General features: G+C 50.0%; 2 protein-coding genes across 4 annotated transcripts; one reads left to right on the forward strand and one right to left on the reverse strand.

Moving 5' to 3' along the window:
- Positions 1-260: 260 nt before the first annotated feature.
- Positions 261-10,316, forward strand: EPX (eosinophil peroxidase). The gene is made up of 13 exons (XM_072747569.1): positions 261-457; positions 565-658; positions 886-1,061; positions 1,232-1,349; positions 1,473-1,602; positions 2,395-2,601; positions 3,811-4,129; positions 4,798-4,958; positions 5,329-5,584; positions 6,210-6,380; positions 8,585-8,822; positions 9,392-9,604; positions 9,909-10,316. Exons 1-12 carry the CDS (start codon positions 331-333, stop codon positions 9,591-9,593), a joined length of 2,199 nt encoding a protein of 732 aa, XP_072603670.1. The 5' UTR covers positions 261-330; the 3' UTR covers positions 9,594-9,604; positions 9,909-10,316.
- A 230-nt stretch (positions 10,317-10,546) lies between these two features.
- MKS1 (MKS transition zone complex subunit 1) lies at positions 10,547-22,873 on the reverse strand. Of its 3 annotated transcripts, none has more exons than XM_025996014.2 (18): positions 22,651-22,873; positions 22,155-22,264; positions 21,175-21,245; positions 20,376-20,531; positions 19,061-19,158; positions 18,742-18,870; positions 18,375-18,479; positions 17,616-17,724; positions 17,011-17,067; positions 15,480-15,522; positions 15,159-15,224; positions 13,483-13,553; positions 13,107-13,176; positions 12,908-13,015; positions 12,081-12,214; positions 11,496-11,578; positions 11,322-11,419; positions 10,547-11,210 (listed from the first exon to the last, which is right to left on the reverse strand). In XM_025996014.2, exons 1-18 carry the CDS (start codon positions 22,728-22,730, stop codon positions 11,119-11,121), a joined length of 1,680 nt encoding a protein of 559 aa, XP_025851799.1. In that variant the 5' UTR covers positions 22,731-22,873; the 3' UTR covers positions 10,547-11,118. The 3 variants fall into 3 exon arrangements, with proteins under 3 accessions (XP_025851799.1, XP_072603671.1, XP_025851800.1); XM_072747570.1 differs by having other exon boundaries at positions 21,175-21,383; positions 22,651-22,765; XM_025996015.2 differs by lacking the exon at positions 11,496-11,578 and having other exon boundaries at positions 10,857-11,210; positions 22,651-22,872.
- Between the last annotated feature and the right edge of the window lie 2,525 nt (positions 22,874-25,398).

Raw genomic sequence — 25,398 nt, forward strand, 5'->3', positions numbered from 1 at the left:
GGCAGGCCCAGGCCCAGTCTTCTGAGGCACATGGCTCCTTAATCTTCCAGCAACTATTCATTGAGCAGTGCTCCAGGCACTGCCCTGCATGTGGAGGGAAATACCAGTGCACTCAGTAGCGAAGAGGGTGGGAGTGGGGTGCTTCAGTTTTACAACTCCCCTGAAAATTAGAGGGAAGTTCCAGGGCTCCACCTCAAGAGGCTGGGCTTCCCCTCCCCCACCCTGGGACAAGATATAAAAGTCCCTTTCCAGACACTTCCAGAAAAGAGGAGGAGGTCAGCTTAGAGACCTCCAGGTGAGAAGAGAGCAGGGGACCCACCTGTGTGCAGGATGTGGGTGTCGATCCCTTGCCCCGGTATGGCTGGGTGCCTCATCGCCAAGATGAAGCTGTTCCTGGCCCTGGCAGGGGTCCTAGCCACACTCATTCTGGCCCCACTGTGTGAGGGCACTGGCGCAGGTAACATCCCTTTGGACAGCCAAGGAGGAGGGCAGTGGAGGGGGAGGTGTTTGGGTCTGGGGAAGCCCGCGGCTCCTCTGGACTCTGAGCCCCCTCCTTTTGAACAGCCTCCCCTAGGACAGTGGAGACCTCGGTCCTTCGGGGCTGCATAACAGAGGCCAAGTTACTGGTGGATGCTGCCTACAATCACACTCAGAGGAGGTGGGTCTGGGAGGGTCAACGAGGTGGGTGGGCTCCAGCCACGGTCATGTCAGCCATCACCCTGCCCCCGGGCACCTTGGGGCAGTGCCATGTCAGCAGAGAGCCTCCCTTCCATCCATCCTGCCTTCTCATACTGCCCTGACTGTCCACCCCCAGGCTGGGGCTCTGCTGGGGGCTTCTGCTGGGGGCTCTGCTTCCTCTCTCCAGTCCTTGCTCTCCTTGTGCAGCATCAAGGAGCGCCTCCGTAGTGGCCTGGCCAGCCCCTTGGACCTCCTGTCCTACTTCAAGCAACCATTAGGAGGCACCAGAACGATGGTTCGGGCTGCCGATTATATGCATCTGGCCTTGGATCTGCTGGAGGAGAAGCTACAACTCCAGGGGTCAAGTTCCTTCAATGTCACTGGTACTGTGCTCCCCACTGAGCCCCAGGGTCTTCTCTGGCCTGGGAAGGTGGGGTACACAGCCTGGGCTGTCAGGAGGGAAGGGGTAAAGTGATGGGAGGTATGGAACAGACCCAGTTGGGAAGGAGCTAGGACCCTGGACCCAGGACTCTGCCCTCTGCCCCAACCCCAGATGTGCTGACGGAATCCCAGCTTCGACTGCTGTCCCAGGCCAGTGGCTGTGCTCCCCAGGACCAGGAGGAGAAGTGCAGCAACAAGTATCGGACCATCACTGGGAAATGCAACAACAGGTGTGTGCCAGAGGCCACTCCTGACCCAAGGGCCCCTCCTTTCCCTCCCCCACACCCTCACCCCATGCTCAGTGGTCTCTGGGTCCAGAACCCTTGCTGACCAAAGCCTACCCACTGTTGCAGGAGAAGACCCTTCCTGGGGGCCTCCAACCAGCCCCTGGCCCGCTGGCTAGCCCCTGAGTATGAGGACGGGCTGTCACTTCCCTTCGGTTGGACACCCAACAAGAGGCGTCATGGTTTCCTCCTCCCTCTTGTGAGTGGGGGCTGAAGGTCGGGAGGAGGTTCCACTACTTCTCATCATGGGGAGTAAGAGCACAGCCCAGAGCCAGCTGGAGTCCGGGCTCTCCGCTCGCCAGCTAGGTGACTCTGAGCAAGTCATACAGCTGAGACTCAGTTTCCCCAGCTATAAAATGGCAGTAAAAGCCACTTCATATTGCTGGTGTGTATATTAAATAAGGTCTTTAGTATAAACATCTATGTAGGATGTGATCTAGTAACCTTAGCCATTATAGTTTTGCTTTTTCTGAAAGAATTAGTGTCAAAAAGTATCTTAGCTAATATAAAGAGCTGTATGTCTTATTTTATGTCTATTGATCTAAGTGATTTCATGTGTATTGGTTTATCATTCTTCTATTCATATGTCAGTATAACAGCCACCTATTTATCCACCGACATCTATTTATTAATTCTTCCTCCATCTATCTATCCAGTTCTCTCTGTATTTATTACTCATCACGTACCAACTGGTTCATGTATACAAGTCACTTCTGTCATCTAGGTACCCGTTAGTCTATATATAAATTGATCTATTGACCTCTTTGGAAGAGCTGTAGGATTCCAGCCAGCCAACCTGGCCTTTCCCCTTCTCTACTCCTGGAATCCTCAGGAGCCACACGGGGGGTCATCCTCCTACACATGACAGCCACGCAGTGGGTGGGACAAGGTAGGAGTAGGGAGGGGAAGGCAGGAGAGAAGGAGAGACTGTGTTCACTCCAGCATGGCTGGTCTGCAGCCCCATGCCCCATGTTGACCATCTCTCCACCAGGTCCGGGCCGTCTCCAACCAGATTGTGCGCTTCCCCAATGAGAGGCTGACCTCCGACCGGGGCAGGGCCCTTATGTTCATGCAGTGGGGCCAGTTCATTGACCATGACTTGGATTTCGCCCCCGAGTCCCCAGCCAGAGTGGCCTTCACTGCAGGTGTGGACTGTGAGAAGACCTGTGCCCAGCTGCCTCCCTGCTTCCCCATCAAGGTATCCCCACCGGTCCCCCAGGTCCCAGCTATGGCCTCCACTCTAGGCCAAGAGCTGGAGGTGGGGGTCTGTAAGACTGAAGCGCCCTCCTTAAAGAGCTGTCTTTGATGCTGGAGTATCAGACAAAGGAGAGGAGCACGGCCCCTGCACAGAGCCCCAGTTCTGTGCATGTCCTCGGGGTGGGGCTGGGGGTGGGGCTGGGGGCGGGGCAGTCTGCAGGCAGGTTTCGGGCTGGCTTCACTGACTACCCTTGACACATGGATTGGATCCCAACAGGAGAAGCCTCTGGGCTGCTGCTCTTGAGAGCCTTTAGGGTCTCTTAGCTCTTGCCTTCCTCTCCTTTCTGAATCAGTCCAAGGGTCCTGCAGCTTTCACCAATTCCCAATTTCTGGGATGGCGTTGTGAGCAGGATGCTGTCCTTCAGGCTGAGAGGCAAGGATGGAGTGGAGCACTAGGGAAGAAAGACAGACTCCAGAAAGGAGAGCCTTTCTGGGGATATAGAGGGGGACACATGTGCATACACTCCCACATCCATTCACCCCTAACAGGTAGGGCGACATTCGTGGGGCACGACACGTGAGGGCTCGTAGCTGATTCTTCCCTGGTGCAACCTTACCCGTTCCTTGAGCACCGGTTCAAGGGCAGTTCCTCGTGGGAATCTTCCCATATTTTCCTAGCATACCTTTCACTTTTGGCTTTTAGATCAAGCATAGCAAATAGCGCCTCAATTTAGAGTTATACTCTCTATGTGTGCACCTGTTTTCACTGAATGCCAGCTTCCTGAAACCTGTGCTGGATTTTGTTGACTTTTGTTGGTCTCCAAAGCACTTGGCATAGAAGGGTGCTCAGGAAATGTCTGTAGGATTAAATGGAATGAGAGGGGCACAGGCCCAAATGTCAGGAGAACTAGGTCTTAATCCTTCTTCTCCCGCTATCTAGTTGTCACTTCCTGTCTCTGAGCCTCAGTTTCCCCATCTGTAAAGTGAGGATCAAAGGCCTCATCCATTTCTCACCTTTTATAACTCTATGATACAAAGTGCTAAGGATGCTCAGATCCACCTGGTGAGTAGCACGAATCTGGGTGAGTGGAGGAGGGCTTCCTAGAGAAGAGGAGTTTCAAGCAAGGTTTTGAAGCAAGTGAGGGATGATCCAGAAGAGTGAGCTTGCTCTTGGGGGGGCCCCTTGTCACTGGCTCCTCTTCCACCTCAGATCCCACCCAATGACCCCCGCATCAGGAACCAACGTGACTGCATCCCCTTCTTCCGCTCGGCACCTGCATGCCCCCAGAACAGGAACAAAGTCCGAAACCAGCTCAACGCGCTCACCTCCTTCGTGGACGCCAGCATGGTGTACGGCAGCGAGGACCCTCTGGCCACTAGGCTTCGAAACCTGACCAACCAGCTGGGGCTGCTGGCTGTCAACACCCGCTTCAGCGACAACGGCCGGGCCCTGCTGCCCTTCGACAACCTGCGGGACGACCCCTGCCTCCTCACCAACCGCTCTGCACGTATCCCCTGCTTCCTGGCAGGTCAGTCGCCAGCCATTGGTCTGATGAAGAGTAAATAAGACCTGGTACAAAAGAGTTTAATTCAAAGCCAGCAAATGACGGTGTGTAAGGCCCCCCTTCAGGAATTTGCTTTCCTCCCTGGCCTTGAGGGGAAGCTCTCTACAGGAACTGGCTCTGCCCAATCCTCTCTCTGTTTCCCCTGGGCTCCCTGGGGAGAGCAGCCTGATCCCCAATTCCATAGCTGGGGAAAGGTCTAGCCCTTAGTGGAGAATGCTGATGGATGCAGGTCGTGCGACAGATGGGTTCACAGTCCCAAAGTCAAGGTTCCTGGAGTCAGCCAGGTCCCTCTACCAGGAATCCATGGACCTGATCACTTGTAGAATAGAATCATCAGGCCCAAGTTCAGCAGCTGCTCTGTGCTTTCCCACCTTGCCTGAACCTGTTTCAGTAATTTGGGGTCTGAGACCCCACCGTCGTCCCCCTCCTGATCCCCTCCTGTGTGGGGCAGAGGGTGGCAATCAGTGAGGAGCCTCGTAGCAGAGCTGTGGAGATGGAGGTCCAGCAAGGGCCTGCAGCTTGGCCCAGGTCACAAACTGCTACCACCTCTTCCTAGTCCCCAGAGCTCTGTCTTGGCAGAAAGACATTTCTCTGGGAAGTGCTGTGGTGACTCTGAACTTGGGGTTTTCAAGGTGACTCCCGATCATCGGAAACCCCCAAACTGGCAGCTATGCATACCCTCTTTATGCGAGAGCATAACCGGCTGGCTACGGAGCTGAGACGCCTGAATCCTCGGTGGAGTGGAGAGAAGCTGTACCAGGAGGCCCGAAAGATTGTGGGGGCCATGGTCCAGGTAGGGAGCCCTAGGCCCAAGTATCCCCTAGGAGATAATATGGCATGAGACACCATTTGAGAGAGTGGCTGCCATTTTCCTTAATACATCCTTTGGGGATATGCCTCAGATTAGCTAGGTCTGGGTGACTGGGAGTCTACCTGAGATCTCACCTGTACCCCAAACTCTGCTGCTGTGTGACCCTGTCCTTGTCACCTCACTCTCTGAGCTTTGAAATCCTCTTCAGCCAATGGGAAACTTAAGATTTCCACAGTTGACATGATGGCAGTAAAGAATTAGGATGTCTGAGCAGCTCTTCAGGAAGCAAAGGCAAGGGAATGGGGTGGGTGGCCACTAAGGTAATTAATGTTCCTCCTGTCTTCTCTTGAAGATCATCACCTACCGAGACTTTCTGCCCTTGGTTCTGGGCGAGGCCCGAGCCAGGAGAACCCTGGGGTGCTACCAGGGGTATTCCTCCAATGTGGACCCTCGTGTGGCCAATGTCTTCACCCTGGCCTTCCGCTTTGGCCACACCATGCTCCAGCCCTTCATGTTCCGCTTGGATAGCCAGTACCGGGCCTCAGCACCCAATTCTCGTGTCCCGCTTAGCACTAGCTTCTTTGCCAGCTGGCGAGTCGTGTATGAAGGTGACTAGGTTTTATTTAATTTTTTTATTATTCAAAGATTGTATTTATTTATCCATGAGAAGCACATAGAGAGAGGCAGAGACACAGGCAGAGGGAGAGGCAGGTTCCCCGCAGGGAGTCCGATGTGGGACTTGATCCCAGGACCCCATATCACAACCTGAGCTGAAGGCAGATGCTCAACCGCTGAGCCACCAGGTGCCCCAGAAGATGGGAGTGGCGCTGGGGCCAAGCTTAGTGCCAGGAGGCCAGGCTGCTGCTCAGGCCACTGCTAATCATCTTCCCAGGGCACTGAAAACAAAGCAGGTGGCTAAGACCCTCAGGCCTGAGCATCCCATCCCCTTGGGGATAGAGGATTTCCAAAAGGGGAGGAGACTCCTGTCAGATTGGGGGGGCTTGTGGGCCTAGTAAGAGCTTGCCTTCTCCTTCTTTAACAAGTGAGGGTGACTTCTTTCCCTGCCGGCCCCAGCTCCCTTCAAGTCTATGCAGGCCTTTGTGTCCTGATACAACTATTACAGAATATAAGCCACTAGCTTGTCCAGCTCTGAGCTAGCTTGGCATCAAGTGATGACCCATGGGCTCCCCAGAGGCTGACCCAATCTGTGCTGCTCACATTCCCTGCCACCAGGTGGCATCGACCCCATCATCCGAGGCCTCATGGCCACCCCTGCCAAGCTGAACCGTCAGGATTCCATGTTAGTGGACGAGCTGAGGGACCGGCTGTTTCAGCAAGTGAGAAGGATCGGGCTGGACCTGGCAGCTCTCAACATGCAACGCAGCCGCGACCACGGCCTCCCAGGTGAGGGGGCTTTGCTTGGTCCGGGGCTGCTTCTGCTGGCAGTGTGGGAGGGGGCTGGTCAGAGAAGATCTTCCGCGCATCCTCTCTGGCTGGAACTAAACCCCATGTACTGTGGTTCAGAGGCAGGCAAGGCTGAGCTTGATGCAGTAAAGCGGCCCTGGGACCACCCTTTTGCCATCCTGCCACATCTCCCCCAGCCACTACAGGGCCTTTACCTGTAGGTTCACACCATGGCTGGGACTTGGACACAGGAGTGGACAAAGCAGATCAGATGGAGAAAATAGTAGGTTCAAAGGGCAAGGAAAAACTGCTCCATTCCCCTCTACCCTGGCGAGTTCCAAGGAGGCAGACGCAAGTTCTGGGGACATAGAAACTAGCTCCTGCCTCTAAGTATGGAAAGGCAAAGAGCCGGAGAGGCAGGAACAGGTGGAGTGAACTTAAGACAGCCTTGGCTGTTTCATGAAGATACAAAAATCCCAGCAAAGAAGAAAAATTTATCCCAGGAAAGAAGAAAACTTTGGCATTTTGCCAGGAATTTTCATGGCTATTAATCATTTCTTTCTGCCAATGACCTTGAGAAGCTGAGGAAATAAGCTCAGAGACATCTAGGTCATTTTCTCAAGGCCACAGAACTAGGAAATAGTAAAATTTGAATCAAGTTCAAATTTCTCCTTTCTTTCCCCCTGTGCAAGCTACAGTGTTAGGGGAAGGCTTTGGTCACTGCCTTGCTCCCCTCTCCTCCCGACCTATTACTTTCCTGTCTAAAGACAACCCGAAGTGCCATCTGCCTTGGCTAATCTGTGGCTGTGTAGAACAGGGTGGGGGCAATCTCCACCCCACCTGATACAGTACCTGGCAGGCACACAGCAGGGGCTCAAAAACCTGTTTCTTTCCTCCTTACACTTGGGGGCTCCAGACAACTAGAGCCGTGGGCGCCCCCTGCTGGAGAACCGAGATTGCCAGCCAACCAAGTGCCACAGTTTCTGTGCCGCCCCGCCCCCATACCTTTCCTTCTGCGCTGTCCCAGAAATATTGTCCTGATACTAGCTCTGACAGTCTTCTACAATCCCTTCCTAAGTTCAACAACCAAATTTGGAATTGGAAGAGCTTGTTTGGACTCCACTTAATGGAGTGACCTTAAGAAAGTCACACTTGCTCAAGCTCAGCAAATATCCATGGATACACTGGAGATTACAAAGTGCCTCACAAAGGTGTTGTGAGGATCCTAAGACATTATCACACACCAGTGCTGAGTGAGGTAAAGCATTAGAATGTTTTCCTTTGCTCAGCTGGAAGTTGGGGTTTGTGAGTTGTAGTTCAATGGACAATCATGTGCAGGTGTTTCTTCAAGGTTAGGGCAAACCTGTCTCCTATCTCGATGGACCCCACCTCATCATCTGGCTTAGTCTTGGTGTGGGATCCTCTAACAGCCAAGAAGTCAGAAGGTCGGCCTTTGGAAGTTTCTGAGTAGGTGAAAAAAGAAATTCCAAACAGCTTTACTGGAATCTAATTAGCATACCATAAAATTTACCCATATCAAGTATACAATTCAATGACTTTAGTATATTTAGAGTTGTAGATTGATCACTTTTTTCTTTTTGGCTGTTAAGGTCTTTGGCCCATTGGTCACCATTACTAATTTTTATCACTACCTTACAACAAAGAAACCTTACAGCAACCATCACTCCTGGTCCCCACCCCAGCCCCTGACAATCACTGATCTTTGCACCTACCTCTACATGATTGCCTATTCTGGACCTTTCATGTAAATGGAATCATATAACGTGTGGTCCTTTTCTGAGTAAACTTTAACCACACTCTTCAATTCTTGGTTTGTTCACCTATGTGTTTATTCATGCCTTCTCAAAACCTGATTGAGTCTTTTATGTTCTGGGTCCATCTTATTTGTACCTAATTGATGCATTGGTGCCCAGTAATGTCTTTGTGGTTATGATTGTTGAGTTACAGCAGCTTCTTATGTTAGGACACACTCCTTGGTTGATGCATGGTTGTCCACTCACTTTGAAAATTAGAGGGCAGTGGTTTGATCTTTGCAAGTTTTGGCCCTCTTCTGTCAGCAGAGATCTTGTTCTGCCTGACATTTCCTGACCACAGAGCTCTCTCAGGAGAAGCTGTGGAGAAGCAGAAGCTAAGGGGAAGGCAGCAGGGTAAGACTGAACCGCCTCTGCCCCCTCTCCCTACAGGGTACAATGCCTGGAGGCGCTTCTGTAGCCTCTCCCAGCCCCGGAATCTGGCACAGCTTAGCCGGGTGCTACGAAACCAGGATTTGGCAAGGAAATTCCTAAATCTGTATGGGACACCTGACAACATTGACATCTGGATTGGGGCCATCGCAGAGCCTCTTTTGCCGGGGGCGCGAGTGGGGCCTCTTCTGGCTTGTCTTTTTGAAAAACAGTTTAACAGAGCCCGAAGTGGTGACAGGTAAGTGACTCTCCCCTAAAAAGACCAGCCCCAGAGGCAGGGCAGAAAAGCACTAGCATGTCAAGACTTGGTAAGGGGGATAGTGCCCTTTTTAGATTCATTTCTTCCAAGTTCACAGGGTCCGAGATCAGGAGACTTCTCTGTGGAGAGGTCAGTCAGAGCAAGAGAGACCATGGGCCAGGCAAGGCTGATGGCATCTGAGCTACATGCACCTTTAGCCCACAAAGCAGACTTGTTCCTCGCTAATGGATCCCAGAAAACATGAGCAGGAAAGGCTAAATCTGACTTACTTCCAACAAAGCTTATGGTTTAAGACCGGACTCCTTATTTGGATTTGGCATTTACTTGGGTTCAAATCCAACCCAGGCCACTAAAATTACTGTGTTTAATATTGAGCAATTTACTTGACTGCTGAACCTGTTTCTTCATTTATAAAAGTGGAATACCTATTTTTCAGGAATTCTAGAGAATTCAATGAAATGATGTCAAGTACCTGGCATAGCTAGCAGATGCCTATTATGTTTATTTCTCCCTAACCTTCACCCACATCCCTCCACTTATCTCGGTAGGTTCTGGTGGGAAAAAAAGGGTGTTTTCACCAAGAGACAGCGCAAGGCCCTGCGCCAGATTTCCTTGTCTCGAATTGTGTGTGACAATACGGGCATCACCACCGTTTCGAGGGACATCTTCAGGGCCAACGTTTTCCCACGGGGCTTTGTGAGCTGCAGTCGCATCCCCAGGTTGAACCTGTCAGCCTGGCGAGGCAGATGAGGCCTCTGCAGGTAAGGGAAGGCCCTCCTCCAATGGGCTCTGGGCGGAGCCAGGCCTTTGCATCTTCCCCTGAGCCAGGTGGCTGAGTCCTTTAAGACCTCTAACAGAGACAATACTTGTTACTACAGGCAGGGTAATCTTCCCTAGTGGCTTCTGGTATGCTAGCTTCAGGATGGATAGTTAATCCAAGGCCTAGGACTTTGGGGGGCAGTTAGGAAGTGTCCAATTAGCTTCAGCTTAGTCTTCGGGACCCTAAAAGAGCTCTGTCTGGATACAAGCAAGTTCCTTCCTTGTCCACTTGTGCTGCTTCCATAGGAGCCCATCCCAAGCCTCCAGCCTTATACACAACTTGAGGAAGACCACAAGGCTGCCTTTTACCCTGGAGCAACCACATCTGCTGACGCTTCTGCTGGCTATGGCTCAGAGCTGGTTCCGTGGCTGACAGCTGGCGCTCTTGGCAGCAATGAACCCTCCCACCTTGGGAGCCTCCTAGGTATTTGGTCAGGCATCAGCTGGCTCCCAGTGCAAGGAGGTCTTGAGGCTCAGGCAAGAAGAGTTATCCGGATGGTTTCCAGTCTCTTTTTTCCCAGCCTATCCCCATCCCCCACCCATGACTGCAGCCCACACCACACCCAGCCCCAGCTGCCCCACAATCCTCTGCTGGAGCCTGCAGGCTGGGGAGCGTGCTCTGGTTGTACCAATAAAGGACTGCTGAGGCCAAGAGCTGGTTTCTGCGTTGGGCTGGGGAGGGCATAACTACAGTCCCATGCTTTGCTCCAAATATTTAAGAGGAGCACTGCCAGGACACCACCAGCACTAACCCCTAAATTTCTCCTGCGGGCTGACTTAACCCAAAGAGACACTCTGGAGTAGGGAAGGGCAGAAAGGGAGAAGGTTCAGGAGAATACTTTGGCCACACCAGAGCCTGAATACAAAAACAGCCGACACGTCAGTCAGTATAAAAAGTTCTTATGTACAAAAAGCACAATAAAAGATACTACCTGGCTAGCAGAGAGGACTGGGCACTGCCTTCAGCCTTCACTTACTCATATCTCAAACCCAACAAACCCCAGGCAGCAGGACAAGGCTACCCTAGAAAGAGGAGGCTGAGGCTTTCAGGCAGGAATTCAAGATCTCTCCTTCTTCCCTTACTTGAGCCTCCATTTGTAAGGCAGGCTGAGAAGCAGGAGGCACCTGCAGCTCCCTACTCTTGAGACAGTGAGACAAGCCAGAAAAGAGAACCCCACACTGGGCTAACCCAACAGGCCTGCCTTGTTGTGACAGCCACTTGCAGGAAAGGAAATATGAAGAGGGGCACCATAGGGTCTCCAGCGTTATTGCTACCCAGCAGCGGGGAGGCCCTGCTGAAGATTAGGCAGAGGGGCTGGCCTGGGACTTGCTCAGTTCTTCTGGTTCTCGGCAGTCCAATGGGGTCTCTTGTGAGAAAGATGAAGATGCGGGAGGGCACTGGCCTCAGATGGTACCCGTCTTGTCCTCTTGCACAGGGGACCGGGGCCACAGTGAGCTAGGAAACCATGGTTCCCGAGGGGCTCACCAGGTCCTGGGGAAGGCTCTCTCGGGCCTCCTGCATGCGGCGCCGGGCACGACGGAAGGCCTCTGGGAGAAGAGTGATACAGCAGTGAGCCACTGTGGCGCAGGCAGGAGCGTGGCTCAGGCTGGTGTGGGGGGAGGTAGGGAGGGTTAGCTGCGAAGAGGAGGGAAACCTACCCAGCACACTGTGAACTGAACTCTGCTGGCTGAAACCTTCCAGACGGTCCAGCACACTCCGCATCCTTTTCCGGAGGAAGCTTGACTCCATGAAGGCCCTGCACAGAAGCCCACCATGTGGCCACAGTTGCTCTCCAGCCTTCAGGGGTATGGCTGAGGGCCGGGGTCACTCACCTGGACTGCTGCAGACAGTGCAAGCGGAATGTGACACTGCCTGTGGTCTCGGTGCGGAACCCAAAGCGGCTCAGACGCTCCCCCTATGGAGTGCAGTTCAGTGTTAGGCTTCTGGGCACCATGCTAACCTCACCCCCGTTCTTACTCCCATTCTCGCAGAACAGATCTGCTGGGGAAACCTCATTCCCACAGACTCCATCACCTCAAGGCTAACACTGGGCTCCTAACTGTAAATCAGGGGATGCGCCAACCTCATTTGAGATTAAGCAGTCTTACAAGTGTCCTGACAATCCTCCCCACCTCTGATTACTGAAGCCTCAGTGATGGGCTGGAAGGAGGGGCCGGTAACTCTGACGGCACCCGGGGAATCTCTAAGTATACTCATTTCCCAAGATCTCCTAGGATAGCAGTATAGATGTCTGCACCTGGTTCAAGATGTGGCCATGACCTCCAGCTTAAGCTACAGGAAGGAAGGGATTAAGTAATAATGAAACAATTAAGGGGCCTTAACCCAAATCCCACCTTCTCCAGAAGAGACAGGAACCTAAGCTCCCAGCACAAAGTCTTCCCAGAGACAAAAGTCACCTTGAAGGTTCCTGGTATCCGCACGTAGGAGAGGTCCTCCAGTTCCAGAGAGCCTCCAATGAAAAACCTCCTCAGCTCAGCCACCGTGCCGAGCTCCATGGGCCTCCACGTGGAGACGGTCAGGGTGTGCGAGCCTGTGCCAGAGAGGGGAGAGGGGCCGCAGCCAGAAAGGACACATGGTCTCTGACTCCCAGCAATGACATAGGCCCTAGCCTCCACTAAAACACCTTGTCTGGTGATAACCTGACCACCAGTGAGGTGATCATGGTGGTCTGAGGCACCTGTTTGGAAACCAATCAGCTAGAAATTCAAATTTTAGCCCTGCCAATTATGACCTGTGTCCCTGAGACAGGTTTATTAACCCCTCTGAGCCCCATTCTGCCTACTAGGAAAGTGGCAGCGGTAAGGCCTATGCCTCAGAGTGGCGGTGGAATTAAACGAGAAGCACTTAGTATAACGCTTGGCACCCAACAGAAGACAATGGCTATTGTTTCAAAACAAAGAATGATCCATTCAATACATGTATGCCAAGTGCCCACCCTGCCTGAGCTTCTTTGTCAAGGCTGCATGTCAAAACAGAGGAGCATGAAGCAGATGCCACAGACGCTCGGGCTACACCACTTCAAGGTTAGTTGTGACTTCATTCAGTTGTCCCTAATGCAGCGGGGATAATTCCTCAAAAGGAGCAAGGAATCTTGCAAGTTAAATGCTTCTAATTCCTAAGTATCCCTCCTTCTCATGGAAGAGGCCAAATCTTTTAGAAGTGTTAGTCTTGTTCCTAGGAGCTAGGGCATGTGGGCCAGTGAAGGGCGGGGACCAGACGTCACCTGGGGTGGCAGGCAGCACCATGGCCCCGTAGCCTTCCACACGATACCTCTGCCAGAAGTCCAGTGAGAGGACCTCACAATAGAGCACAGGCCACTCTGGAAGAGCATCTGGGAGAAGGGAGAGAAGTCAGCCGGGTCACAGGAGGCCTTCCTGAAGAGGGCACCACCAGAGGAGACCCCGAGCCTAGGACCTACTCACCAGTAGATTCGTCTTCATGGAGGAAAGAGGCCTCAAATGTGAATGGGTAGGAGAAGTAAGCCACCTTCTCCTAAAGAAGAGAAGTATTATTTTATACTCAGTGTCATTGGGTAGGCAAGGCCTCATTGAGAATCTGTTCTTCCTGAAGCCTTCGCAAGGAAAATGAAAAACTATCACCCCGTGTGGGAAATAAGAGGCCGAGAGAAGAAGGGGCACCCACATACAAGCTACTACCATTCTCAGAAAAACAGAGAGGGAACCTCTGGACCAGGCAGCCCTATAGAGCCTGCAGAGAAGGGCCAGACCCAACTCTGAATTCTCCCCAGGGTGGCAGCCCCATAATTTCCTCTCCAGATACCCCTCTTGTTTTCCATACCATTCCCAGGGATTTGGTGGCACAGGTCTGTGTTATTCCTGAGAGCTGCTGGAATGCTGGGCTTGACCAATCTGAAAGCCAAAGACCATATATAGTAAGATGACCTGGGAGGAAGGCAAGTAGTTGAGAAAAAGACAAAGTTCCTTTATCCATTCATTCACTCACACACTCACTCATCCACTTAACATTTACTGAGTGTCTCCTATGTGCTAGGACCAGTCATTGGCGATATATTGGTGAGCAAACAGGAGAGATCCATTTCTCACAGAGCTAATATTCCAGTTGGAAGGGGAGACAGACAACAAATCAACCAACAAGAGGCTATTAGGTAGTGATAGATTTATTTTCTAAAAATAAAGCAGGCTCTTTTATTTATTTTTTTAAAATATTTTATTTATTCATGAGAGACACAGAGAGAGAGAGGCACAGACACAGGCACAAGGAGAAGCAGGCTCCATGCAGGGAGCTCGACGTAGGACTTGATCCCAGGACTCCAGGATCACGCCCTGGGCCGAAGGTGGCACTAAACCACTGAGCCACCCAGGCTGCCCAAGCAGGCTCTCTTAGATCGGGTGGTGAGGGAGGATCTCTCAGAAGTGACCCTTATGTGAGACCTAAACTCAGAAGAACCAGTCATGCAAAGATATGACTGAAAGGTTTTCAGACAAAGGAAATGATCCCCAAAAGGCCCTAAGGTGGAAATGAACTTGGTATGTTCAAGAACAGAAAATCTGATGGGAATGCTGTAAGGGAGAGATAGGCAGGGGCCAGCTCGTTCAGGCGTTGGAGCTGGGATTTTACTCTAAGTGGGAGGGGAAGCTGTTGGGGTTTAAAGCTCAAGAGAGACACAACTAATTTACATTTTCAAAGGTTCAATTTGGCCATGGTGTCTGTGCAAATGAACTGTAAAGGAAGCAAAAGGGTAAGTTAGAAAGTTAATTCATCAGCTGCGGCAGGAGATGTAGGTAGAAGAGAGAAGATGTTCAGGACATCATTTGAAGACAAAGTTGACCGGACCCAGTGATGGAATGACCGGCTATAGGGAGCTAGAGAAAGTGAGCAATCAAGGGTATCCCTGGGTTTTGGACATCAGCAACTAAGTAAATGACATTGCCATATCCCTTAAGGAAGACCATGAGGGCACGTTTGACGCAGGAGGGAGAATCAAGAGTTCTCTGGATCCCGTTAAGCAGGAATGACAAACAGACAATGGGATATGAGCCTGGATTCAGGCGAAAGGCCAAGGCTAGAGAGAAATCTAGGGGTCAGAGACATACATAGTATTCAAGCCATGGGATGGATGGGACCGCCTAGAAAGACTCTAGAGAGACAGTAACAGAAGGCCCAGCCCCAGACTTGGCCACTCTAAAGCTTGGAGACCAATAGATGAGCAAACAACCAAGGGACTGATGAACCACCACCAAGAGAGAAGAGAGGCATGTGGAGCCAGAAGCCAAGAGCAGAGTTTCAGTGAGGAACAGTGAACTGTGCCACATGCTTCTGAGAGGCCATGCAAGGTGCATACAGAGATGTCACCGCAAGATTTGACAACTTGGAAGTCATTTATGACCTTAAAAAGGACAGTAACAACCTCTTTGAAAAAAGTGGGGAAGCCGGACTGAATGCCTCTAGAAAATGGTCAGAATGGGTATAAAAGAGACATGAATATTACTTACTAGTGGTTGGCAATTCCACAAAGAAGTGGACGTAGAGATTGTCATACTCATAGCCTTGGGCTGAAACTAAGAGAACAAGATACAATTTCAGCTTATTCTCTTATCTCCCTTAACACCCAACAGTCCTGAAGGGTCTGCACACTTCAGGAGGCAAGTCCCTTGAGGGCCAGGACCTCTCTGTGCTTCCAGGAAAGACTCATGACTCAGTTTTCCAAGTAGCGTAGACAACCCAGGGCCTCCCCTGCAGTGGGGCGGGTTACCTTGCAGCTGTCAAGGCACTTGCACAGCAGTAGGGGAATGTCTGTCTGGAAGGACACTTACCTACCTCTCCGTTTACAAAGAGCCGGAGGGCACCTGGGGCAGTCTAAGGGAGAGAGGAGAGGGACAAATCAAGAGGTCTGGGGGAATCAGCACTCCGCCTCCAGAGCATCCACAAATCCCCGGAAGACCTGACACGGGCTTCCAGATCTGAGTGCACCACTACTGAGCTTCCTCCCCGCTCTGCCACCTTTCCGCTGCTCTCTTTCCTTCATTTCTAAAAGTTTGTGACAATAAAGAAAGTACATAATTTAAAGGGTGAGGAGGGCAATGAAGCATGGAGAGCTTATAAGAATAGCCACTTTACAGTGGGAAGCTGGTGGCCCCTGTTCCCTTTAGATGCCTGAGATCAAGGAACTAGGGAGTTCGCTTTTTTAATTACTTGTGATTTCTTATCTGACTTTTGGACACTGAACATCTGCTGCTGATGCAATATAAAAATAATGATTTTTTTTTTAGGGAGAGGGAGAAAGAGAATCAGAGAGGGAAACCGCTAGGTAATCCTACGCTTGTTTCCTGATCTAGGAATGGAATTTGTGGAATAAGAAAGCAGGACAACAGAATAACTGACATAAACTATTTTGTTTGGTTTGTTTAAGAGCTAAACTATTTAGGAGCACCTGGGTGGCTCAGTGGGTCAAACATCCGCCTTTGGCTCAGGTCATGACCTCAGGGTCCTGGGATTAAGCCCAGCTTCTTCAAGCTCCCTGTTGAGCAGGGAGACTGCATCTTCCTCTCCCTCTCTCTCTCTCTGTGATCTCTTTCACTCTCATTCTCTCTCAAATAAATAAATAGAATCTAAAAAAAAAAAAAAAACTAAACTACTTGATAAACAGAAAGGGTGCCATTCCTTCTCTATGGGGCACTTAGGAAAAATATCCACATGAAGAGTGAGGAAGACATTGTTCATCTTTATATTAATTTTAAAAATTAATTGTAAAGTAATATGTGAATGCATTACCAGTGGTAATATTTTAAAACCACTAAGTTTAGGGAATAAAAAGGAAACATCCCTGACATATCCCTCTCACTACCCAACACCCATCTACCTTCCCACCCCTACCCCCACCCCAGAGAAAGCCACCCATAGCATGTGTGTACCCTTCTAGACTTTTTTCACTGACATCTTCTTTTTCATTAACAGTTCTTTTTTAATATACCATATTTTATTTTACTTTTTTAGAGAGAGAGAGCCCGTGAAAGCTCTCTGAAGGGGGGTGGGAGGAAGGGGTCGAGGGAAAGGATCTCAAGAAGACTCTATGTTGAGCACAGAGCCTGACATGGGGCTTGACCTTATGACCCTGAGATCATAACATGACCCAAAATCAAGAATCAGATGCTTAACTGACTGAGTCACCCAGGCACCTCTGCTTTATTTTGTAACACATAACAAGAACTCTGCTCTATATGCTATTCTCTGATTTCCTTCTGGCATAGAGAATATGTCTTTTAAAAGAGATGCTATTACTCAGCCACATTCTAAATGCTCTGGCTAATCCCAGCTCATGGTGCTGCGGGAAGCCAGGCCACTCACCATCTCAAAGTCCGTGCCCACAAGGCTGCTGAGATACTCCTTGTGCCGGCCATACAGCTGAGGAAACAAACCATATGCAAACTCAAAATGCAACCCTAGCCAGACCAGGGTCAGTTCTGAATGAGAGGGAGAAAAGAAGCTGTAATGGGAAATGCCACAGACAACTGGAAGCTGAAGCATCTAAGCCACTGACATTTTAAAGTGAAGTACAGAGCCTCTGGAGTCTGCTGGTCTGGGACCCAGCCTTGGCTCTTGCACTTACAAGCCCCATGACCTTGGGCAGACTTCTTAGCTTTTCAATCTCAGTTTCCTCGTTTATAAAAATGGTAATAATAAAAGCATTCGCCTCAGAGGGTTGTTGTATAGTCTCAATGAAACAGTATGTGAAGGGCCTCGCAGAGCACGGTAAGTACTCAAACAAATGGTCATTGTTATTATTATTATGTTATAGTATGATCAAAAGTTCTTGATATGTCAGCAATGCTTCCTATGTCAGGAGAGGACCAGTAAGAAAGACCCTGCAACTATGAACATTGACCCCAAACATGATTTCAGCTCTCAGGCACCAAGGCTCATCCCTGCGCTTGGAATGAATTCGCTCTTACATCCTTGAACACACGCTGTTCCCGCTCTTCCTCCTCTGGCTGTGCGAGGGAGGATGCATTGTCCACTGTATACTTCCACACCTCCTGCTTCTCCCCCTCAGTCTCAATTCTGTAGGGTCAAAGTCACACAAAAAGACCAACTCTGGTAAGAAGAAATGTGTCTCTCCAGACCTAGCTCAGGGATAAGCCATCATTGGCCATACACCTCACTTGAAGCAAACGAGGATGAAAGTGGCCAGAATGATGAGCAGGCGAGGGAAACAAAGCGGAAAAGCAGAAGGGGCATTAAAGTGGACACACAGCATAGGTTTGGGGCCCATTTCTGTCTCAAAGTCATGGGGAAACCCTAAAGCACAACATCCTGGTACCCAGTTCTCTCACCTTGATCATTTCTAACATATAGTTCTCTTATTGTAAGACATAGAGGTAGGAATAGTCAGGCCCAGAGGAAGCGATCTGTCTGAGCTCACCCCACCCTGTTCTGGCTGGTCCTACAGGCAGCAGCACAGAGAATTATTTTCACTTAATTATACCACTGAAGTCGGCCCTTTCAAACTGGTATAGCTGCACACTTTCCTAGAACAGAGTCCCCAGGATCTTAAGGATTTATTATAAGACAGAATATGAACTATTGGCTGGGAATTTAGAAATCAGGGCAGATGAAGGACTTTCTCAGAATCCCCTTAACTAGGGGCAATAAGTGAAGCCAAGGGAAGGAATGAATGCCAGTCCCCACTCCCGCTTTTTTCTTCTCCTCACCTGTAGGGTCCTTTGAGGCCAGTGAAATCAGGTTTTACTGTGATCACACCATTGCTGTCCACCTTCAGAGTACAGAGGACATGTTCATACTTCTTATAGCCAAGTCTAGAAACCAGGAAATCAACACCTAGGTTCAGGACCGCTGGTCCCATCAACCAGAGAGGAGGAGGTAGTCGGCCCATGCCAGGGGAGAGGACAGAGGCTGTAGTGAGAATTATCATAGTCAAACACCTTCTTCTAAGTACAATCAAGAAGAAAAAGAAAAAGTCCCCCCCTCCTACATACCCCAAGGTGACTATAACAGGATAGGTGATGGATAGAGAGAAAAGAGGAGGATCTGAGCTGGGTGGTGAGGGACTTCTCTCACTTTCCATACGGCCCAAGGTCTGCCATGATGTACATTGTCTGAAGAGGGGTGTTGATGACATGGTTGTTCCTGACAAACTCTTCTGAGGGTTCCCAGGTGACAATTCGTGACTTGAGGATGCTGCCTTCCCTGAAAGGCACCACAGGAAGCGTCAATTCCCAGGCACCCCCTGAAGAGCCTGAAGCCCGCACTTGGGAGAGCATGCCAGGGGCGAGGCCTATGCAGGATGGGGAGCTCGAGTTGGTAGACATACCCAGACACTGGCCTAGAAGGACTACAAAGGCCCCTCCACCCAGCCCCCGTGCTCATTTGCACTTACATCCCTCGCCTGTCCTGCCGTCGTCGCCTGACATTGGCCATTCGTTCGACCAAGAATGATGGCACCTCCCGGGCTGCAGTGGTCATTTTCTGACAGTGCTAGGAAAAGAGAGCAGCGCCCTGTGACCCAACTGGTCAGGGCCACATGGGATCAGGTACTGAAGGCAAGTCTTCCTTCTGAAACCTCATCTGGGACCTGAATCTAAGAGGTAAAGCCATCTCACAATTATATGTGTTGGGGAGGGGAGCAGTGGTACGAACAAGCCAAAGAAAATTCCTACCACGCCTTGGTTTGTTCCAAGATTTTAGCAGCATGTTATCCTTCAGAAATGGGTTTATTTATGCTAACATTAAATGAGTGTGTAGGGGTACCTGGGTGACTCAGCATGGAGTCTCCTGGAATTTCTCCCTCTCTCTGTGCCCCCTCCCCCTGTTCTTGCTCACTCTCTCTCAAATAAATAAATAAATCTTTAAAATGAGTCTCCAATTTCTGAGTACATACCAACCAAAAGTTGGGTAAAAACAAAAACAAAAAAAGTTGGGTGAGTGTGCCTGGTAGATGTTGATGTTACCAGGTACTTGGAAGATGCCAAATAGGATACAAAGCATAGTGTGAAAAGTCCTCCCATCGGTAATTCAGCGCTAACTGTAATTTCATTTACTTTTCTAAAACAGAAAACCCAAATTTTACATGCTACCAACCCAGAGCTTTCTTAACATTAAGCATTAATCTTCCAAAAATACTCATTTAATACCTGCTTCATGCAGAGCTACAAGGTCATAGACAAAAATCATAAAATATGGGCTCTATTCTCAAGGAGTTTAAAAACTCCCTGGAAAGAACATGTCATATGGGGACTAAGGCAAATGTAAGGGTGTGTGAGCACAGGCAAACTGCACTAAGCGATTACCCACAGCTGTACTGATTGTCTCATCAAACCCATAGACACAGAGTTGTGGCTGCATTCTCTGATGACTTTTATCTAGATGGTTCGAGACTCCACCCACCTGTCTCATCTCATGATGCATGGAAAAACTCAAGCCCAGGGCTGCTTCTCCTGGTCTCTAGTCTGCAAGCCTATCATTAGATACAGCGCCAGCTCCCCTAGGCCCTCCAGCAGGTGGGCAAGGAGCAGCAGCCATACCACTTGAAGACTGTGTCCACTCTACTCCAGACTGGCTGCCAGCAGTACAAGGTAGTTCCTAGTTAGGCTGTCTATCTTAACAGGCTTCTGGTTTAATGCACAGGACCCAGTGAGGCCAGAAAGCGAGGGGAGGAAAAGAAGGAAGCTATGGGACCCCAGAAAAAACAATACCTCCTCCACGTTGGTGTATCTATCAGAGTCCGTGTAGGTAAAAATCCTTCGGTTCTTCCTGCCACCAGAATCCTCCAGCTTCAGGATCTCTTGACGGTACTGATGATCCAAAGGGCTCTGACAGGCTGCTTCATTTCGGTACAGATCTACTTCAAACTAAGGTCGCAGGGACACAGAGATCTACTCAGAATATGTCAAACTTTTGTTCCTGTAACTGTTTAGTCAAATCAGTTCTATAGAGCCGATGCAATTTGACATGTTTCCATAGCCAACTTCCATTTATCTGAACTAACAGAGGGTAGCAGATCCAAAGAATGTTAAAGCTAAAAGGAGCCAGAGTGATGGTCTAATCCAACTCTGCTATTATAGATGGCAGATTTCTTTCACCCAGAGGTGAAAAGTACTTTACCCAGGATTGTAAAACTCAGTAGTCATTCATTATGTTATATTGCCCTTTAAACACAACAGGGGAGTGGGGCACCTGGTTGGTTCAGTCTGCTTTCAGCTCAGGTCATGATCTCGGGGTCCTGGGATTGAGCCCCATGTTAGGCTCCCTGCTCTGTGGGCAGAGTGCTTCTCCCTCTCTCTGTCTATCCCCCTGCTTGTGTTCGCGCTCTCTCCCTCTCTTGTCTCTCAAATAAACGGATAAAGCTTTAAACACCCACCCACACACACACACACACACACAGTGGGGGAAAGTATAACTTTCTGGAAATCAGTTAGGTAATATATATCAAGAATCTTTCCCCAAGACCAGCTAGGTGGAGGTAAACTGAGTGGATAAGTGGCACTGGCTCACCTGGCTAAAGAGCTTCTCCTGCCACCCAATCACGACCTCTTCCTCTTCCTCTTCCTCTGAGCGGTGTCCACCTCCAAAGATCACAGAGTGAATCAAATGTTTGAGTCAAATCAGCACTACTTCTTGCTCTGTGAGTAGTTATATCCCAGGTCCTTGCCCTAATATTTACCACAAAACCAGCTGGAGTTTGGGGATTTATTAAGCACTCACTGTAAACAAAGGTTAGAGAGGCTGTGAATATATGTAGAAGCCAGGATTAGAACCCAAAGAGTCTTAATTACTACTCTAATTTGAATAAAAGGAAGTCATGGCTCCCAGGAATTACTTAATCTAATTCAGTGTCAGGAATTAAATTCAGAATATAAGCTAGCTAGCTCTTCTTCAATTCCAAATGTCAACATTTGCTAGAAAGGAGCTCTGGTGTTCTTGTCTTTGCTGTTCTTGAGGCCATATGTCTAGAACCACAAGCACTGCAGCCTTAGGAGACCAAGTACCAGAAGAGAAGAGGAAAGGCAAATAAATTATTAAAGAACCAAATCGAATACACTGCTGGCTGAGTATGCCTTTTTGAGACACATGCTTCATAACCCACCAACTCATACTCCTGCCCAGGAGTATATCTGAACAGATAACAACAAATGCAGAGAGACTAGTGATTTAACACAAACACACTGCCTTCCCTCACTCTTCTGGCTTCTGTGGTAAGGAAAACTACATTTGACCACAATTCGGATCAGCTCTTGATGGCAAGAACCATGTCTTACCCGATTTTCTTACACAACATAATGGAGTAGTTAAAAATGCTTGCGATCAAATCCTTGCTTCAACATGTACCAGCCATGTGACCTTGGGCAGGAACCCAACTTCTCTATGCCTTTTCTCAGATTACAGATCTGGGCCTATTCTATCTTAAAAGTTAACTACTGCCCCCAGACCCTTCCCCCGATCCCCCAGAAGCCGCATCAACACCATACACCCACTGGCAGTTGGGTGAGGCCTAAAAGTGGCCAAGTCTATGAGGTCCTTCCCAAGCTGGGCAACGGGCTGGTAACGGAGGAAGTTGCTGGATGTGATTCTTTGCAGGTGGACTCTGTGAGGAAAAGAAAAGCCCGGAATACTCATTACAAGACACATAACGTGATGATGAACACAGAGCAAAGATGGGGGTGGGGGGGGTAGGGGGACAAAAGAAGGAGGGTGGGGCTAGCAAGGTGGGCTAGGTGCACATGAGCGCGGCCGGGAGTCTTAAGGGAAGAGTGCGGATGGAATCTGAGGAGGGCAGCCTTGAAAGGGCTTGGGTAGGTCTGGAGGCTGTGAGTGGAGGGGGCTGAGGGTAGCGAGGGAGACGCGGAGAGACCAGGGAGACAGAGATCAGGACTGAAAGCGCAAGTGGGGACTCAGCAAACAAGAAGTGAGGTTCAGGCTCCAATTATCGGAGAGCAGTAAAGGCACAGGGCTCTGGGACGACGCGACTACCGGAGGCGCAAGTTGAGCACGGGGTCCCGGGAGCGATACACAGCCTCCCCGGTGTCAGGGTTCCAGACCGTCTCCGCCATGACAGCTGCGACTCGCCGCGACAGCGCCGGAAAGCGCACCGCCCCCAGTGCCCCTGGCAACGGGGACGCGGAGCTCAGGAGGCGGCTGGGGTGCTGCGCGCGCAACCTACGGTGGCCGGCGACGCGCCGCGCGGAGAGGGCCCGGCTGGGGCGGAAGGCCTGGGCGCCGTCGGGTAGAGGTACGTGCGGGGTCACGGCCAACCACGTGTGCGACAGAGCTCGTCCACACCCAAGGTCGGATCGACGCACTTTACCAGTGAGGACACTAGAGCAGCGCCGTTGGCCACTTTCATAAAGATCCAGAAATGGCGATGGGGACCAGACCCAGGCGACCTGAGCCCTCGACTTCGACCTGTCTCACCACACCACACCACACCACACCACACCACACCACACTGCCTTCCGTTGAATGCGGGGGAACTTTCTCCTCAAAATCGGTGGACGTGCCTCACAGAAGGCACCCGTTCTTCCCGGAGGAGTCGGGGACGGCGTTGGCCCTTCCTCAGACGTGAAAAATGTGTTTTTGGAAGAAAACAAAAAAGTGTCAGAAGTGTCGTTAGTCCTGGTGTTCGTATTCACTGAGCCAGAGAAAGAAGAAACAAGGAAGCTAACAGTAAGGAAGGGAAATGGGTTATTATTGAACTGGTACCCCCCCCCCCCCCCCCCCCCCCCCGTATGTGTTAGTTCCGGATTTTTAAGCCACCTGAGGATACTGTACCGGCCTCCTGAAAAGGCAGCAAAGTGCTATTCAGAAATCATGCTTCCTTGGTCTATCAAAGCGAAGACGCACCATGACCTGGAGTCCGGCACCTTGGGGTACGTCAACAGTCACCAGTGTTGGCCGTTTGCCACCCTCCCGAGAGAGTAAGCAGTTGTCCCCTGAACTCCGGAATCTCATGCCAGTTTGATAACCTGGCATTGGGAGCCCGGGGCAGGGTAGCCGCTGTTGTCTAACACCAAGGACTCACCATAATAGCGCCATTTATGTAGAATCTAATTCAGCCTGCTCGCTCTGTTTGCATTGGCCTGATTCTCATAAAATCCCCTTAAGTAGGCATTGTTACTCCCTCTGAATGGATGAAGTCCCTGAAGGCCAGGGTTTAAAGGGCTTACTAGGGTTGAACTCTTCTGAATGGTGAAGGATCTGGGATTCCAGCCCAGGTTGGTGTTTGAAGCCTGACACCTTCCACTCTGCCCTGCAGCTTCTCACCACCAGTTTATTCCATAAGAGCACACAATTTCCAACGTGGGAAATAATTATTTCAACAGATGAAACTATGAAGACAGAATACTAGCTCCTAAGAAATGGTCTCTTTAGGGGCGCCTAGGTGGCTCAATTGGTTACATGTCTGCCCTTGGCTAGGGTCCTGATCTCAGGTTCTGGGATCATGCCCCACGTCAGGCTCCCTGCCTAGTGGGGAGTATGCTTCAGCTTCTCCTTTTGCCTGCTGTTCCCCCTGCTTTTTTTTCTCTCTCTCTGTGTCAAATATTTTTTAAAGATTTCTTTTTTTTTAAAAGATTTTATTTATTTATTCATGAGAATACACAGAGAGGAGAGAGAGAGAGGCAGAGACACAGGCAGAGGGAGAAGCAGGCTCCATTCAGGGAGCCCAACGTGGGACTCGATCCCGGGTCTCCAGGATCACGCCCTGGGCTGAAGACGGTGCTAAACTGCTGAGCCACCCGGGCTGCCCCAAAGATTTTATTTATTTATTCATTCATGAGAGACAGAGGCAGAGACATAGGCAGAGGGAGAAGCAGGCTCCCCATGGGGAGCCCAACATGGGACTCGATCCCAGGATCATGACCCGAGCCAAAGGCAGACGCTCAACCACTGAGCCATCCAGGTGCCCCACAAATAAAATCTTTTAAAGAAAGAAATATCTCTAATTTTTCCTTTTAAAGTTGTAAATAGACAACACTATGCCACATGAACAACAAATGATAAAGGCAGAGCATGAAATCAAAAGTTTAGTTTAGGGATTCCTGGGTGGCTCAGCGGTTTAGCGCCTGCCTTTGGCCCAGGGCGCGATCCTGGAGTCCCGGGATTGAGTCCCGCGTCTGGCTTGCAGCATGGAGCCTGCTTCTCCCTCCTCCTGTGTCTCTGCCTCTCTCTCTCTCTATGTCTATCATAAATAGAGGAGGAGGGGCAAGATGGCAGAAGAGTAGGGTCTCCAAATCACCTGTCCCCACCAAATTACCTAGATAACCTTCAAATTATGTCTATCATAAATAAATAAATCTTAAAAAAAAGTTTAGTTTATAGCCAAATCAAACTTATAGTGTCAATCTGACATAAGCAAAATAGGTACTATACCACATAGTATGGAAATGTAAATTATTAAAGTAACCATGATCAAATTACTTTTTAAAAGAAATTTATTTATTTGAGAGAGAGAGAAAGGACAAACTGGAGGAGGGACAGAGGGAGAAGCAGACTTTCCACTGAGCAGGACTGCTATGGGGCTCCGTCCCAGGACCATGGGATCATGACCTGAGCAGAAGGCAGATACTTAACCAACTGAGCCACCCAGGTGTTCCAACTGAATTATTTTTATACTAATAAACTAAGTTTCTTTTCTCTTTATTTACTGGTATCTGTATATCAGGGTTCTTAAAATGTGGTCCATGAGTGAGGTTCAAGGGATCTATTAATTCTTTCCCTAGG

The sequence above is a fragment of the Vulpes vulpes genome, chromosome 2 (genome assembly GCF_048418805.1).
Source record: "Vulpes vulpes isolate BD-2025 chromosome 2, VulVul3, whole genome shotgun sequence".
NCBI classification, from domain to species: Eukaryota; Metazoa; Chordata; class Mammalia; order Carnivora; family Canidae; genus Vulpes; species Vulpes vulpes.

Excerpts from the sequence above, each read along its gene's own strand:
- MKS1 (XM_025996015.2), bottom strand. The coding sequence starts at position 22,730 with ATGGCGGAGACGGTCTGGAACCCTGACACCGGGGAGGCTGTGTATCGC. Across the intron at positions 20,532-21,174 it reads AGGAGAAGCTCTTTAGCCAG|TTTGAAGTAGATCTGTACCG; the intron begins GTGAGCCAGTGC and ends CTGCGACCTTAG. Across the intron at positions 18,480-18,741 it reads GACCTTGGGCCGTATGGAAA|ACTTGGCTATAAGAAGTATG; the intron begins GTGAGAGAAGTC and ends CCTGGTTTCTAG.
- EPX (XM_072747569.1), top strand. The coding sequence starts at position 331 with ATGTGGGTGTCGATCCCTTGCCCCGGTATGGCTGGGTGCCTCATCGCC. Across the intron at positions 659-885 it reads TACAATCACACTCAGAGGAG|CATCAAGGAGCGCCTCCGTA; the intron begins GTGGGTCTGGGA and ends CTCCTTGTGCAG. Across the intron at positions 1,062-1,231 it reads AAGTTCCTTCAATGTCACTG|ATGTGCTGACGGAATCCCAG; the intron begins GTACTGTGCTCC and ends CCCCAACCCCAG.